At 46.6% G+C, this 16,458-nt stretch overlaps 1 protein-coding gene across 1 annotated transcript; it reads left to right on the top strand.

Moving 5' to 3' along the window:
• Nucleotides 1-492: 492 nt before the first annotated feature.
• LOC143298203 (uncharacterized) lies at nucleotides 493-10,215 on the top strand. Its single transcript, XM_076610979.1, has 3 exons — nucleotides 493-1,183; nucleotides 7,462-7,817; nucleotides 9,631-10,215. The coding sequence occupies exons 1-3, from the start codon at nucleotides 493-495 to the stop codon at nucleotides 9,934-9,936; spliced, it is 1,353 nt and encodes a 450-aa protein (XP_076467094.1). The 3' UTR covers nucleotides 9,937-10,215.
• Nucleotides 10,216-16,458: the final 6,243 nt, after the last annotated feature.

Consider the following 16,458-nt stretch of genomic DNA (forward strand, 5'->3'; position numbering starts at 1 on the left):
TCAGTTATAAAAATGTTAAATGTTGACGGTAATTATACTGCTTTATTTTATGATGATTAAGTTCAGTTTTTTCACCACCCTGTGTTCACAACATAGGAAAGAGACACACATGTACGGTTCTTGAGAAAGCGAGTTCTGTTATATTTTGTTTTGTCAGATTTGACTTGTGGGGGAAAGTTTTGTACATCTTTAACAGGCGGAAGGATTATCACTTCGTAGCGATGATTGCTGACCACTCAGTGTGTTAGTTCCTTTCTTCTGATGGTAGCTGACTGTTCATTGTGTTGGTCTCATTGCAGGGATGATGGATGACTGTTCAGTGTGTTAATCCCTTTGTAGGGATGGTGAGTGACCGCTCAGTGTGTTAATCCCTTTGAGAAAATGATGGCTAAGTGCTCAGTGTATCAATCCCTTTGTATGGATGATGGCTGTGTTAACAATCCCTTTTTGTTGGGGGATGATGGGTGGCTGTGTGTTTGTTTTCAGGGCAGCATGAGTATGCCTAACCAGGGCTCGCGCCAGCTTTTTCTGTACGACCACAGCCGGCCCCACTGGTCCCATGGAGGTCCCCTCTTCTACGATCGACGCATGCCTCCTCCTCCCCCACCTCCCCCAGGCCCCCATGGACCCAGCGCCCCCCACCCCCACCCCCACCCCATGGGCAACCAGTTCCAGAACCAGGGGCTGCAGGGGGCTGGGGGGGGAGGCCCGGCGCCCCAGTGGGTGAGGGGGCCCATCCTGGGGGGGCCCCCACCAGGTCACCCCCACCCCCATCCCCACCCGGCGGGGCCCCAGCACCACCAGGCCCCCATGGAGAGCTTCGGCTTCAACGTCCCCTGGAACATGCCCAACACGCACCACACGCACCGCCACAACCGCAACTTCAACCACCGGGACCACCATCAACGCAACAACGCTCGGGGTGGTGGTGGAGGTGGGGGCGGTGGAGGTGGCGGTGGTGGTGGTGGTGGTGGGGGTGGTAACAACAACAACAGGGGAGGGGGTGGTGGGCCTCGCAATGACAGCGGCGAACAGCACCGCTACCTGTGCTTCAAGTGTGGAGATTACATTCAGAACTCGCAGGAGTCAGGCGTGCACCTGTGTGACGGTAGCTTACCTGACCATCCGCAGCAGAAGACGGCCAGCAGGGAGCTTAGCCAGGAGGAGATTCAGAACAACCTGGGTGAGTGGTTTCCTTTGGCATTGCATGTGTTTGTGTGAGCGTGTGTCTGTGTCTGTGTGTGTATGTATGTACATGTATACATCATACATGTGTATGTGCATCCACATGCATGTTTTCAAAATAACTATGCATTTTCTCAGGTGTGGTGGTCAGATGGTTAGAATGCTGGATTCTCGCCCGAGTTTCCTGAGTTCAATCCCTGTTGCACCAGGTTGGTTAAGGTGGAGATTTTTTTCCGATCTCCCAGGTCAGCATATGTGAAAACCTGCTTGTTCCTGAACCCCCTTCATGTGTACACACGTGCAGAAGATCAGACATGCACATTAAAGATCCTGTAGTCTGTGTTAATGTTAGTTGAGTTATGGAAACAAGAACACACCCAGCATGCACACCCCCGAAAACGGATTGTGGCTGCTCACATGGTGGGGTAATTGAACAAAACGGTCATACTTGTAAAATGTTACATGTCTGTGTGAGTGTGTGTTTGTGTGTGACTGAAACCTCATTGAATGAGACAGGAAATGAATGATGAGTGCCCAGTGGCGGCTGTCAGTTGGCTCTATGCAGGTAGGCAGCCTGTTGTGCAAGTGACTCTGTGTTTTCAAAGCTCTTAGGGTTGGTTATGTGGCTGAGTGGGGAAGTGTGATTGAATTATTACTTCATATGCTTACAGTATATTTTTTAATTGGTTACCTTTAGTGCTACACGAAGTATCTGTGATGTTTTATTTTACTCAAGTAGATGAATTTTATGTTATGTGCACAATGTCACATTGAATGTGTAGTTCATCACAATTTTAATCTTTTGTTTTCTTATCTCTGTTGGTTCTCTGTGTCAATTTTAGCTTTAAAGTAGATTTATTAGTGGTGTGTGTGTGTGTGTGTGTGTGTGTGATGTACTTTTTTTGTGCAGTGAATGATGTGTGGGTGGTGAATCATTTTATCTCATTTTTATTATCATACTTTTGAAATGTTACATATCTGTTTTTACTGTAAAGCACGATGATCCTGCTCTTGAAAGTTGCGAACTGCGCTGTGTAAGCCTCTATATTATAATAATAATAATTATTATTATTATTGGTCTCTGACTGAAGGTAGGTGCTATATATAAGTATCCATATCATCATCATGGATGAGGTGCATGCAGACAATATTCAAAACAATTTTTCTTTTTCATTTTTAGTTGATGTGGTTTTGCAATAGCGACATTCAAACAACCAAGACACCTCACCCCAGCCCCACCCCCGATCCCCCATTACTTCCTGTCTTCCCCAATGTTTTGTTTCTGTGCAGCCCTCCTGTTGGAAGGAGAAATGTCTGTCTCTGTGTTCAGCCCTCCTGCTGGAAGGAGAAATGTCTGTCTCTATGTTCAGCCCTCCTGCTGGAAGGAGAAATGTCTGTCTATGTTCAGCCCTCCTGCTGGAAGGAGAAATGTCTGTCTCTATGTGCAGCCCTCCTGCTAGAAGGAGAAATGTCTGTCTCTGTGTTCAGCCCTCCTGCTGGAAGGAGAAATGTCTGTCTCTATGTTCAGCCCTCCTGCTGGAAGGAGAAATGTCTGTCTCTGTGTTCAGCCCTCCTGTTGGAAGGAGAACTGTCTGTCTCTATGTTCAGCCTTTCTGCTGGAAGGAGAAATGTCTGTCTCTGTGCAGCCCTCCTGCTGGAAGGAGAAATGCCTGTCTATGTTCAGCCCTCCTGCTGGAAGGAGAAATGTCTGTCTCTATGTGCAGCCCTCCTGCTAGAAGGAGAAATGTCTGTCTCTGTGTTCAGCCCTCCTGCTGGAAGGAGAAATGTCTGTCTCTATGTTCAGCCCTCCTGCTGGAAGGAGAAATGTCTGTCTCTGTGTTCAGCCCTCCTGTTGGAAGGAGAACTGTCTGTCTCTATGTTCAGCCTTTCTGCTGGAAGGAGAAATGTCTGTCTCTGTGCAGCCCTCCTGCTGGAAGGAGAAATGCCTGTCTATGTTCAGCCCTCCTGCTGGAAGGAGAAATGTCTGTCTCTATGTGCAGCCCTCCTGCTAGAAGGAGAAATGTCTGTCTCTGTGTTCAGCCCTCCTGCTGGAAGGAGAAATGTCTGTCTCTATGTTCAGCCCTCCTGCTGGAAGGAGAAATGTCTGTCTCTGTGTTCAGCCCTCCTGCTGGAAGGAGAACTGTCTGTCTCTGTGCAGCCCTCCTGCTGGAAGGAGAAATGTCTGTCTCTGTGTTCAGCCCTCCTGCTGGAAGGAGAACTGTCTGTCTCTATGTTCAGCCCTCCTGCTGGAAGGAGAAATGTCTGTCTCTGTGTTCAGCCCTTCTGCTGGAAGGAGAAATGTCTGTCTCTATGTTCAGCCCTCCTGCTGGAAGGAGAAATGTCTGTCTCTATGTTCAGCCCTCCTGCTGGAAGGAGAAATGTCTGTCTCTGTGTTCAGCCCTCCTGCTGGAAGGAGAACTGTCTGTCTCTGTGCAGCCCTCCTGCTGGAAAGAGAAATGTCTGTCTCTGTGTTCAGCCCTCCTGCTGGAAAGAGAAATGTCTGTCTCTGTGTTCAGCCCTCCTGCTGGAAGGAGAAATGTCTGTCTCTGTGTTCAGCCCTCCTGCTGGAAGGAGAAATGTCTGTCTCTATGTTCAGCCCTCCTGCTGGAAGGAGAAATGTCTGTCTCTGTGTTCAGCCCTCTTGCTGGAAGGAGAAATGTCTGTCTCTGTGCAGCCCTCCTGCTGGAAGGAGAAATGTTTGTCTCTGTGTTCAGCCCTCCTGCTGGAAGGAGAAATGTCTGTCTCTATGTTCAGCCCTCCTGCTGGAAGGAGAAATGTCTGTCTCTTTGCAGCCCTCCTGCTGGAAGGAGAACTGTCTGTCTCTATGTTCAGCCCCCCTGCTGGAAGGAGAAATGTCTGTCCTCTGTGTTCAGCCCTCCTGCTGGAAGGAGAAATGTCTGTCTCTATGTTCAGCCCTCCTGCTGGAAGGAGAACTGTCTGTTTATATGTGCAGCCCTCCTGCTGGAAGAGAACTGTCTGTCTCTGTGTTCAGCCCTCCTGTTGGAAGGAGAACTGTCTGTCTCTGTGTTCAGCCCTCCTGTTGGAAGGAGAACTGTCTGTCTCTATGTTCAGCCTTTCTGCTGGAAGGAGAAATGTCTGTCTCTGTGCAGCCCTCCTGCTGGAAGGAGAAATGTCTGTCTCTATGTTCAGTCCTCCTGCTGGAAGGAGAACTGTCTGTCTCTATGTGCAGCCCTCCTGCTGGAAGGAGAAATGTCTGTCTCTATGTTCAGCCCTCCTGCTGGAAGGAGAAATGTCTGTCTCTGTGTTCAGCCCTTCTGCTGGAAGGAGAAATGTCTGTCTCTATGTTCAGCCCTCCTGCTGGAAGGAGAAATGTCTGTCTCTGTGTTCAGCCCTCCTGCTGGAAGGAGAAATGTCTGTCTCTGTGTTCAGCCCTCCTGCTGGAAGGAGAACTGTCTGTCTCTGTGCAGCCCTCCTGCTGGAAAGAGAAATGTCTGTCTCTATGTTCAGCCCTCCTGCTGGAAGGAGAAATGTCTGTCTCTGTGTTCAGCCCTCTTGCTGGAAGGAGAAATGTCTGTCTCTGTGCAGCCCTCCTGCTGGAAGGAGAAATGTTTGTCTCTGTGTTCAGCCCTCCTGCTGGAAGGAGAAATGTCTGTCTCTATGTTCAGCCCTCCTGCTGGAAGGAGAAATGTCTGTCTATGTTCAGCCCTCCTGCTGGAAGGAGAACTGTCTGTCTCTATGTTCAGCCCTAATGCTGGAAGGAGAAATGTCTGTCTCTGTGTTCAGCCCTTCTGCTGGAAGGAGAAATGTCTGTCTCTGTGTTCAGCCCTCCTGCTGGAAGGAGAAATGTCTGTCTCTGTGCAGCCCTCCTGCTGGAAAGAGAAATGTCTGTCTCTGTGTTCAGCCCTCCTGCTGGAAGGAGAAATGTCTGTCTCTGTGTTCAGCCCTCCTGCTGGAAGGAGAAATGTCTGTCTCTATGTTCAGCCCTCCTGCTGGAAGGAGAAATGTCTGTCTCTGTGTTCAGCCCTCTTGCTGGAAGGAGAAATGTCTGTCTCTGTGCAGCCCTCCTGCTGGAAGGAGAAATGTTTGTCTCTGTGTTCAGCCCTCCTGCTGGAAGGAGAAATGTCTGTCTCTATGTTCAGCCCTCCTGCTGGAAGGAGAAATGTCTGTCTCTTTGCAGCCCTCCTGCTGGAAGGAGAACTGTCTGTCTCTATGTTCAGCCCCCCTGCTGGAAGGAGAAATGTCTGTCTCTGTGTTCAGCCCTCCTGCTGGAAGGAGAAATGTCTGTCTCTATGTTCAGCCCTCCTGCTGGAAGGAGAACTGTCTGTTTATATGTGCAGCCCTCCTGCTGGAAGGAGAACTGTCTGTCTCTGTGTTCAGCCCTCCTGTTGGAAGGAGAACTGTCTGTCTCTGTGTTCAGCCCTCCTGTTGGAAGGAGAACTGTCTGTCTCTATGTTCAGCCTTTCTGCTGGAAGGAGAAATGTCTGTCTCTGTGCAGCCCTCCTGCTGGAAGGAGAAATGTCTGTCTCTATGTTCAGTCCTCCTGCTGGAAGGAGAACTGTCTGTCTCTATGTGCAGCCCTCCTGCTGGAAGGAGAAATGTCTGTCTCTATGTTCATCCCTCCTGCTGGAAGGAGAACTGTCTGTCTCTATGTTCAGCCCTCCTGCTGGAAGGAGAACTGTCTGTCTCTATGTTCAGCCCTACTGTTGGAAGGAGAACTGTCTGTCTCTGTGTTCAGCCCTCCTGTTGGAAGGAGAACTGTCTGTCTCTATGTTCAGCCTTTCTGCTGGAAGGAGAAATGTCTGTCTCTGTGCAGCCCTCCTGCTGGAAGGAGAAATGTCTGTCTCTATGTTCAGTCCTCCTGCTGGAAGGAGAACTGTCTGTCTCTATGTGCAGCCCTCCTGCTGGAAGGAGAACTGTCTGTCTCTGTGTTCAGCCCTCCTGCTGGAAGGAGAAATGTCTGTCTCTATGTTCAGCCCTCCTGCTGGAAGGAGAACTGTCTGTCTCTATGTTCAGCCCTCCTGCTGGAAGGAGAACTGTCTGTCTCTATGTTCAACGTTTCTGCTGGAAGGAGAAATGTCTGTCTCTGTGTGCAGCCCTCCTGCTGGAAGGAGAACTGTCTCTACGTTCAGCCCTCCTGCTGGAAGGAGAAATGTCTGTCGCTATGTTCAGCCCTCCTGCTGGAAGGAGAAATGTCTGTCTCTATGTTCAGCCCTCCTGCTGGAAGGAGAAATGTCTGTCTCTGTGTTCAGCCCTTCTGCTGGAAGGAGAAATGTCTGTCTCTATGTTCATCCCTCCTGCTGGAAGGAGAAATGTCTGTCTCTGTGTTCAGCCCTCCTGCTGGAAGGAGAAATGTCTGTCTCTGTGTTCAGCCCTCCTGCTGGAAGGAGAAATGTCTGTCTCTGTGTTCAGCCCTCCTGCTGGAGCTGGAAGGAGAACTGTCTGTCTCTACATGCAGCCCTCCTGCTGGAAGGAGAAATATCTGTCTTTGTCTATCTTCACAGGGCCTACATATATCTTTGTGACCTTGTCAGTGTCTTTACTCCCTCAAGAAATCTCCGCTGTTCCTCTGTTACCCTTTGAAACTTCCTTGTGTCAATACAAGAACCTGTGATGAACGTTTTTCCTCGTTGTTGCTTCTCATATCTGGAACAATCTTCCTCATCATATCTATTCATCTGACTCTGTCTCAGCTTTTCGCTAATCACAAAAAACTCATCTTTTTAAAGCCAATCTATAAGCACTCTCAGCTTCCTTCTTCTTCAACACCATGCATGTCAGCTCTATTTGGATGCATGAAGAGTGGGAGAGGGAGAGTGGGGGGCAGGGGGTGGGGGGAGAGAGAGGGAGGGGTTTTGAGAAAGAGTGGTCATGAATGACTAATGTAATGTATAACTGTAATATTTTCTTTCATGTAAAGCGCCCTGAGCTCTTAGAGAGAAAGGGCGCTATGTAAGTGTACATTAATATTCTTCTTCTTATTATTATTATCTATGTGTGCAGCCATTTACAGCTTAGTCTTTTTGTGAAGGACTATGACTCTCAAACTAGGAGGCAAAATTGCACTGGCTCTTAGTGCTGCAGCCTTGTGGGCTAGTTGGCCTTTGGGAACTATCCCAACGCCGACTGTCCTAAAACCCTCTTGGCCCAGAGAGTGGGGATGTACTTGGGCAAGACACTCTCCACTATAATCAAATTCTAGCCCAAATAGTCGGAACAGCAGTTGCCTCCTCTGCTGTTCTGATGGTCATAGTTGGACACGACTGACTATCATATATATATATATATATATATATATGTGTGTGTGTGTGTGTGCAGCTCTCCTGCTGGAGCACGTCAAGGAGAAGTGCGCGGAGGAGATGCAGGAGCAGCCCCCAGCCCTCAGCGAGGCCCTGCAGGGCTACTTCGCCTCGCGGGTGGCCCACCTGACGGCCCTGCACCTGTCCATCGTGGGCCAGAGCAAGTGGCAGGAGGAGCAGCTGGGGGAGCTGAAGGCACGGCTGGGCGTGGTGGAGGAGCGGGACCAGCAGCTGAAGGAGCAGGACGAGCGCCTGTCCAAGGAGCGCGCGGCCTTTGAGGAGGAGTGCCGCCTGGAGCGCGCCGAGCTGGCCCGCCAGTGGCAGCAGCTGCGGGATGAGATCGCCCGCATGGAGGAGATGAACAATGTGCAGAAGGTGAGAGGGGGGTTTGGGGGTGGGGGGTCGGGGGTGGGGGTGGGGGTGGAGGTGTGTTGTGAGGGGGGGCTGTGGGGTGTGTGGTGGTGGGTGGGGTGTTGTTATTGTGTGGTGGGGTGTGTTTGGGTGTGGCTGGGGTTGGGGTTGGGGTGTGGGTGGGGATTGGGGCAGTTTTCAGTCAGTCGGTCAGCACCGGGGCATTGAATGCCAGGTGAAAGAAGGTGTTAAGTGGTGTGTGTGTGTGTGTGTGTGTGTGTGTGTGTGTGTGTGAGAGAGAGAGAGAGAGAGAGAGAGAGAGAGAGAGAGGTGTATACCTGATTGATGTTTAACTTGTGTGTCAAACCAGACATGCATTTGTCAGGTGAAACAAAGAGTGAAGTGGTGAGAGAGTGGTGTATCCCAGACATGGATAGAGGGTGTATTCCAGATATAGTGAGAGAGTGGTGTATCTCTAACAGCAAGGTTTGTGGGGGTAGGGGTGGGTGGGTGGGTGAGAGTGGTGTATCTCTAACAGCAAGATTTGTGGGGGTAGGGGTGGGTGGGTGGGTGAGAGTGGTGTATCTCTAACAGCAAGATTTGTGGGGGTAGGGGCGGGTGGGTGGGTGAGAGTGGTGTATCTCTAACAGCAAGGTTTGTGGGGGTAGGGGTGGGTGGGTGGGTGAGAGTGGTGTATCTCTAACAGCAAGATTTGTGGGGGTAGGGGTGGGTGGGTGGGTGAGAGTGGTGTATCTCTAACAGCAAGGTTTGTGGGGGTAGGGGTGGGTGGATGGGTGAGAGTGGTGTATCTCTAACAGCAAGGTGTGTGGGGGTAGGGGTGGGTGGATGGGTGAGAGTGGTGTATCTCTAACAGCAAGGTGTGTGGGGGGTAGGGGTGGGTGGGTGGGTGAGAGTGGTGTATCTCTAACAGCAAGGTTTGTGGGGGGTAGGGGTGGGTGGGTGGGTGAGAGTGGTGTATCTCTAACAGCAAGGTGTGTGGGGGGTAGGGGTGGGTGGGTGGGTGAGAGTGGTGTATCTCTAACAGCAAGGTGTGTGGGGGTAGGGGTGGGTGGGTGGGTGAGAGTGGTGTATCTCTAACAGCAAGGTGTGTGGGGGTAGGGGTGGGTGGGTGGGTGAGAGTGGTGTGTGTTCACAGGAGTTGGGGTGAGACAGAGTTGTTTCCCTAACAGCAAAGTGTGTGTTGACAGGGGTGGGTGGGGTGAGAGAGTGGTGCCTCCCTAAAAGCAAGGTGTGTGTTGACAGGGGGAGAGAGAGTTGTATATCACAGGGGTGGGGGTGGGGGTGAGAGAGAGTGGTGTCTCCCTTACAGCAAGATGTGTTGACGGGGGGGGTGGGGGGGTGGGGGTGAGAGCGGTGTTTCCCTCACAGCAAGGTGTGTTGACGGGGTGTGGGGGGTGGGGGTGAGAGCGGTGTTTCCCTAACAGCAAGGTGTGTGTTGACAGGGGGAGAGAGAGTTGTATATCACAGGGGTGGGGGTGGGGGTGAGAGAGAGTGGTGTCTCTCTTACAGCAAGGTGTGAGTTGACAGTTGGAGAGAAGAGGTATGTGACAGGGGTGTGGGTGAGAGAGAATGGTGTATTCCAAACAGCAAGGTGTGTTAACAGGGGGTGAGAGAAAAGTGATGTCTCCGTAACAGCAAGGTGAGTGTTTACAGGGAGGGAAAGAGTGGTGTATCCCTAACAGGTGTGTGGACACAGAGGGTGAGAGAGTGGTGTATCCCAAATAGCAATGTGTGTGTTAACAGAGGGGTGGGAGTGTGAGAGAGTGATGTCTCCGTAACAGCAAGGTGTGTGTGTGCGTGTGCATTGTGTAAACAGGGACGTATCAAGCTGGACGTGGGTGGGCACATCTTCACCACCTCGCAGCTGACTCTGACCCGGGAGGCAGACTCCATGCTGGCGGCCATGTTCTCCGGCCGCCACGGTCTGAAGAAGGAGGAGGACGGCACCATCTTCATTGACCGCGACGGCACCCACTTCCGCTACATCCTCAACTACCTGCGGGACGGAGGCCTGGGCACTGACGCCCTCCCGCGCAACAAGCAGACCCTGCGGGAACTGCGGAACGAGGCCGTGTACTTCCAGCTACATGGCCTGGTGCAGCACATTGAAAAGATCCTGTGAAGTTGTCGTTGGTGCGTCGTCCGCCCACCCTGGGCCTGTTGTGGACACGCACCGGTGGAGTTTGAGTGTGGTTTCGATCCTAGGATTCCCTTGCTGTTTGTGTTGTTGTGGCAACCCGCAGCCTGAGACGTCATGCACCACCATCACCAGCACTGGCCGTGGATAAAGGGGGAGAACTTTGGGGCCACCTTCTGGAGAAGGAGGGTTGTGTTGTGAAGTTGCCCCCTGGTTTTTGGGCCAGGTTTTTTGGTGTGTTCTTTGTGGTCTTGGATGTTGAAGTTCCAGTTCACCTTTTTGGGGGGGGGTCGGGTGGGGTGTGAGGTTTGGTGGGGGCTTGTTGGCTGGTTTGCTAGGGCCGAAGAGGCGGCTGGGCAGAGTTCCTTTCTTTCACTTTTTAAGAGTGTAAGTAAGTAGTAGTGGCATTTTGCGTGAGAATTCCAACACTAAATGGTTTCATGTAAGTAAGTAGTGGCGTTTTGTGCGTGAGAATTCCAACTCTACAAAGTGATTTCAGCAATGATAGCAGGTGAAGAGTTACAATCTGAATTTCATTAAAGAGAGAAAAAAATAAGAAGGGTTATATTAACATGTGCAAAAAAATCTAATGTATCATTTTTGCGTGATGGATGTCATCTTTGTGGAAAAGCTTGAACATCAGGTTTGATTAAACACCACATAGAAACTTAAAAAAATAAAAAAAACCCACCAAAAACATGCAACGAAACACCCAAAACAAAAAATAAAAAAAAGAAACAAAAGAAATTCACAAGCAACAGCAGTGCAAACACAAGTATGCACACACATAAACATGAACAGACATACAAACAGACACAGTTACACACATACATGCAGTCATACACACTTTGCACATACACACACACACACTCTGCATGCGTGCATGCGCACACAGACACACACACACACACACACATACACACACACACTCTTTTACACAGAAACACTTTGCATGCACATACTTTGTACATGCACTCTTTGTGTACGTGCGCGCTCACACACACACACACACACACACACACACTCACACCAACACAAACACACACACACTTTTTCACACACACACACACACACACTCACACCAACACACAAACACACACACACTTTTTCAATGTATGAGTTCGATCAGAAAATAACACTTTTTTTTTTCTTTTCAAAAGATGGACAAAGTCAACAGCTGACTGAATTTAACAAATAGATTTACGATTGTAAAAAAAATTTCATCTCAAGTTCCTGTTACTTTGAAAGTGTCAGCCAGCCTAAGCAGGAAGGCAAACTTTCAGAAATTATGGACTCAAATCAATATCATTGACTGAAATTCCTACGTTCCGTTTTCGGACTGCTCTCTGCTTCAGGATGTTCAATCGAGACTTGTTAGGAAAGTGATGGATCTATAGTAATATTCAATATATATATATACATATACATATAGTTTTGTTTGTTCAGTTTTGCACACGCCCATGCTGTGAAATTATCTGACCTTAGTGGTGAACGCAAATAGGTTGCTAAATCTCCAGTCTGTTGTTCAGTCCCATATGTATCGCAGCTCAGTCACACAGTAGGCACTGAAGAGTCTGCGATTAATAATAATAACCTTCTCTCTGGAAGGAACAGTCTGTGTTGGTCCACTTTGTACATCGCCCCTTCAGTACGTATTGTGAACCAGTCAGTCAGTCTGTCAGTCAGACAGTACAGCCTGCTTTCATTCATCCAATGCTGTATGATAGCTCACTCTTGCCATGGAGCCCACCTGTGTCAGGTAGGTCACTCCCTCCCTCATGGAACTAGTCGTTGCACACAGTTGGCTGGCTGTATCAGGGCTCAGTGGGACTCAGTCAGGACTCAGTCACTGTTCTCTTGACGTTGTGCAGCATTCTGCCCACCCGTTCTGTTCTGTTACGAAAAATTCTATTCGCCAGTTCTGTTGAAGGGTATTCTGTCCACCAGTTCTGTTGTGGCACGTTCTGTCCACCCATTCTGTCCACCAGTCCTGTTGTGGAGCATTCTGCCCACACATTCTGTCCACCAATTCTGTTGCCAATCATTCTGTCCACCAATTCTGTTGTGGAGGAGCATTTTGTTCACCCATTCTGTCCACCAGTTCAGTTGTGGAGAATTCTGTCCACCCATTCTGTTGTGGAGCATCATGTCCACTAGTTTTGTCTACACATTCTGTTGTGGAGCATTGTGTGCACCAGTTCTGTTGTGGAGTATTCTGTCCATTGTTCTGTTCACCAATTCTGTTGTGGAGCATTCTGTCTGCTGTCTCTGTCCACCATTTCTGTTGTGGAGCATTCTGTCCACAAGTTCTGTCCACTAATTTTTGTTGTGGAGCATTCTCTCCACTAGTTTTGTCCACCAGTTTTGTTGTGGAGCATTCTGTCCACCAGTTCTGTTGTGGAGCATTTTGTCCACTAGTTCTGTCCACCAGCTCTGTTGTGGAACATTCTGTCCACCAGTTCTGTTGTGGAGCATTCCATCCAGCTATCCTGTTGAGGGAGCTTTCTGTCCAGTATCCCAATGCCTGTAACTGACCGCTATCCACTGGCTGACTCTGTCACAGAACAGTTGGTCTGACAGCCTACTTTGAGTTGGTTTGCCCACCCTCTTGTTGAACAGTCTGCATGAGTTGGCCCATTCTGATACAGATCAGTGTTCAGTGGCTCTGTGTAGCATGTGACAGTCTGATGTCAGTCTCCCAGTCTGTCAGTCTGTGGTATAGCCCCCAAGTATTTTGATACTGTGTGTCGAACAGCCATCTGTGTCTTGGAACAGTGTTCCAGAGCCTGCTGTTGTGAAACAGTGTGTCAGATGGCATACTATTACCATCGTAAAATAATGCCCCAGGTGATTGCGTACTAATACTGTCATAAATACTGTTCCAGGTGATTGCATACTGTTAGTATCATAAATCTAAAGTGGCCAATCATGGAATGCTCTTCCAGGCTATCTGTTGACTGAGACCCATAATCTGTTTTTTGTGTGTGTTTTTTTCCCTCTCTCTCCTGAAATAGGGGTATAGCAGACCAAATGTATAGCATGGTTTTCATCAGTTTGTGAACCTAATTTCTTCAGCCATAGCACATTGATTCAGGATCTCACAGGTGTTATAGAACAGTAAAAATGTTGGCCATATATTTCATGAAGTTGCTTTATGACACATGAACATTTTGAGGGCTGTTCTGTTGTTGTTGTTTTTTTCATTTCTTTTGCTTCTGTGTTGTGGTGGTGGTGCTGCTGTTTAACTTTTTCTCTGCACACAGGAACTGTTTTGTGCCTCTGACTTCGTTGGAAGATTTCCTACACTCTGAGAATTCATGTTGATATTTTACCTCTAGGACCAATGTCATTTTTTACTACACGCAGTGGTGAGTGCATGGAGCATTATTTTAGTTTTTGCCGATGCCCTTTTATGTGTATTATATCATGCATTGATATGGTCTTTTCTACAGTTGTAGCTATACATTGTTATATATCTTTTTATCTTATTTTATTATTTTCTTTCTTTTTTAATTTTTTTTATAGAGATTTGTATATACACAGACTTACATTTTTAACCCTTTTTTCATCACTGTGTGTTTGTGCTTTGGTTGTTTCCCCCTACTGTATGCTGAGCTACAGAGATTCACTTTCTTTGGTGAAGTGAAAAAGAGTCATCTATTTGGATGGAGAATCCACAACATAGATTACATCAGTGTGTGTACCCTTCCAGTGATTGTTTAGCTGTGATATATATCGTCTTTGTTATCATTGCCATAGACAGAGATATCCTGTATCTTCTACAGTATGGTTTGTGTGTCTTTATTTTGGTGTGTGTTTGCGTGCCCGCACAAACTGTAGAAGCGAACCTGCATCTTCATAACTGTGGCGTTCAGTTTGACCATTCATAGCCTTTCCAGTTAACACACACACACCTGTGCGTACATTGCTAAAAATGCAATATATTTGTCCATCTCAGGGTTTCTGTTGAGTTTGCGGAGGGAACTACTGACCTAAACTGCATCAGGCTTGTCACCGCACCTCTCATTACCAAAGAATAAATCTCCCTTTCTTCCATTTTTTTTTTCTCTCATGGGTTTGTCACATTTGTTGGTTTGTTGTTGATGTTTAGTGTTGAAATCAAACTGGGTCATGGACATATCGAGACTTTCATAGCTGTGGTTTATATTTTTTCTGCTTTATCCTGTTTTATATATTTTTTTTTAATTCTATTTCATTTTTAAAACATTGTTTTTGTTTTTTTTAAGTGATGTCATTGCTGTGTGTCATACTACCCTCCTCTGTCTGAAATTAACTGGCAGTGTGTGGTTGGAACAATAAACTATGTCCTGTATTCAGCATTTCATGCATGTTGTGTCTCATATGAAACTAAGAGCATTTCATCAATTTTGATGTTTTTTTTTTGAAACCTGTGTTGCAGCCTCTAGAATTTTATTGGAGTATGACCAGCATGACATTATTTGAGGCGAAAAAAGCTCTTAGTTTTTTCTCTCCTGCCAAAATATCTAAAACTGATTTTTGAAAATTTTTAAATGAGTGAGTCACTCCACTTTGTCTTGACAGATTTTATCATGTTTCTCAGCTGACTGGTCTTTTTGTCATTGAAGCAGGTATGTGTTCAGGGGGAAAATTGGAACAATATTCTCAAAAGCTGTCAGTTATTTGACTTTAGCCGTGTGAAATTCATCAGAATTAGAAACGGAAAACAAACTTTCATATAATATACAATAAAGTCGTTTAAACATAAAATGAAACCAAAAAGAGAAGAAATATGGACATCTGTTTGCTTTTGATGCTGATGTATTTCAATCATATAAAAGGGAAAAACTAAAAAAAAAGAAAAAAAAAGAAAAAAAAAAGAGAGAAAAACTGGAGTACAAGTTAAAGTTTCTTACACAAGAATTCAAGGGGTTTTATTTATCGAAACCAGTTGAACAAAAATGTAACAATGATACGATGATTTTATTTAATTGTTCATTTATTTGTTTGCTTATGTACTTAATCTTTTTTTCATTCTATAAATAAAACTTATTTATATTTTGTTGAAGGTTTCATTAGCAGATTGATGTATCCAAATTTGAATGCTTCAGTCTGTAATAATATTTCCACGCTGCACTCTGTGGCAACTGGAGAGATGTATGATGGAGGGGGTCAGTCAGATCAGGAGGTCAATCCGATCAAACTGATTTTTAGCAGTGTTAACTGTTAACAGTTCTGTATGGTTTATAAGTGGCCTTCTAGGTTTCCTGTACATCCTCATTCAGTTGAATTGTTATACATAAGCTGGCTTCCACTGTTGTGTTTTCTGGATTCACCTCAATAAAAAATTGTAGAGCAAACGATTACCGCTCAGATATTTGCCTTAATTTCAGCTTTGTGTTTGGAACGAGTGCTGACTTTGGTATTAATTTTACGTTTGGTCCTTTGTTGACAGTCTCATGTGGAACTCCTTGTCAACAGTCTCATTCAGCTTAGCCATCCATTCAGTATTAGCTTTGTGTTGCCTGCTGATTCCATGTCCCGCTTCTCTTGTTCAGAGATACGTTATGCACAGGTTCACAGCGCTGCTTCAGTCAGTGACATGGCATGTGTATAAGCACTCTGATATGAACCATTTCGTGGTGTCGAATACTTTTCACGTACTTGTTGAACGATACTGACATTCGGAACATGTATGCTATTATATTTATATTCCATCAATGTACTGTATGCATGCTTTTGTGTTTATGCTCAGTTATCGGTTTCACTATCTGCAAGAGTATGGAAAGGTGGCGGTGGTGGTGGTGTAGAAAGATACTGATAAAAATTTGTAAATGGTTTTGTTTATCGGCAAAAGAGAGCAGTCCAGACCAGCATGTAGTGTTCGGTCCGTCCACCGGTACATGATTTTTTTTAAGGTTAGGTTGAGCCTGTTTTGAATCTCTTATAATCCAGCATTAAAAAAAAAAAGTGGTTTTCTCTATTTATTTAATGTTGAAATGTGCTTGACTTGATTAATTCCCTTAGCTTGTCTTTGCCTGCAAAAAGTGTAGATTTACAGCTATAAAAGAGCAACAGATTTGTAAGTAGAGAGTGCTTTTAAAATTTTTTTTATCTTATAATGTAATTTGTAGGAATGAAGAGGAAGTAAGTACAAGTGAGACATTGACATAATGCTGTGTTGTAGCATTGACTGAGCAGCAGAATTTTAACTTTTGAGCCTGATCTGCACTGCTCTGAGCATAAACAGTGTGGAAAATTCCAACCAAAGGTAGGCACAGCCCGGAATTGATGTAAAAACTTTCTAATGATGGGCAGACAAGTCCTAAAAGAGAGTCGATTTCATGATGTGGAAGAAATAATGTCCCCAAATGGCCTGGAATTCCAGAAGCGGGACAAACAAAAATCCAAACTGGTTTGAGATCCCCAAAATGGGAATTTAGCAAAGCTGAAATGGATTAAATCCCGATGGTGGATTAAACCTCCAAATTTGGGGCAAGCAGATAGTGAAACTGTTTTAATCTAACT

This window comes from Babylonia areolata, chromosome 23 (assembly GCF_041734735.1).
Source record: "Babylonia areolata isolate BAREFJ2019XMU chromosome 23, ASM4173473v1, whole genome shotgun sequence".
Taxonomy (NCBI): Eukaryota; Metazoa; Mollusca; class Gastropoda; order Neogastropoda; family Buccinidae; genus Babylonia; species Babylonia areolata.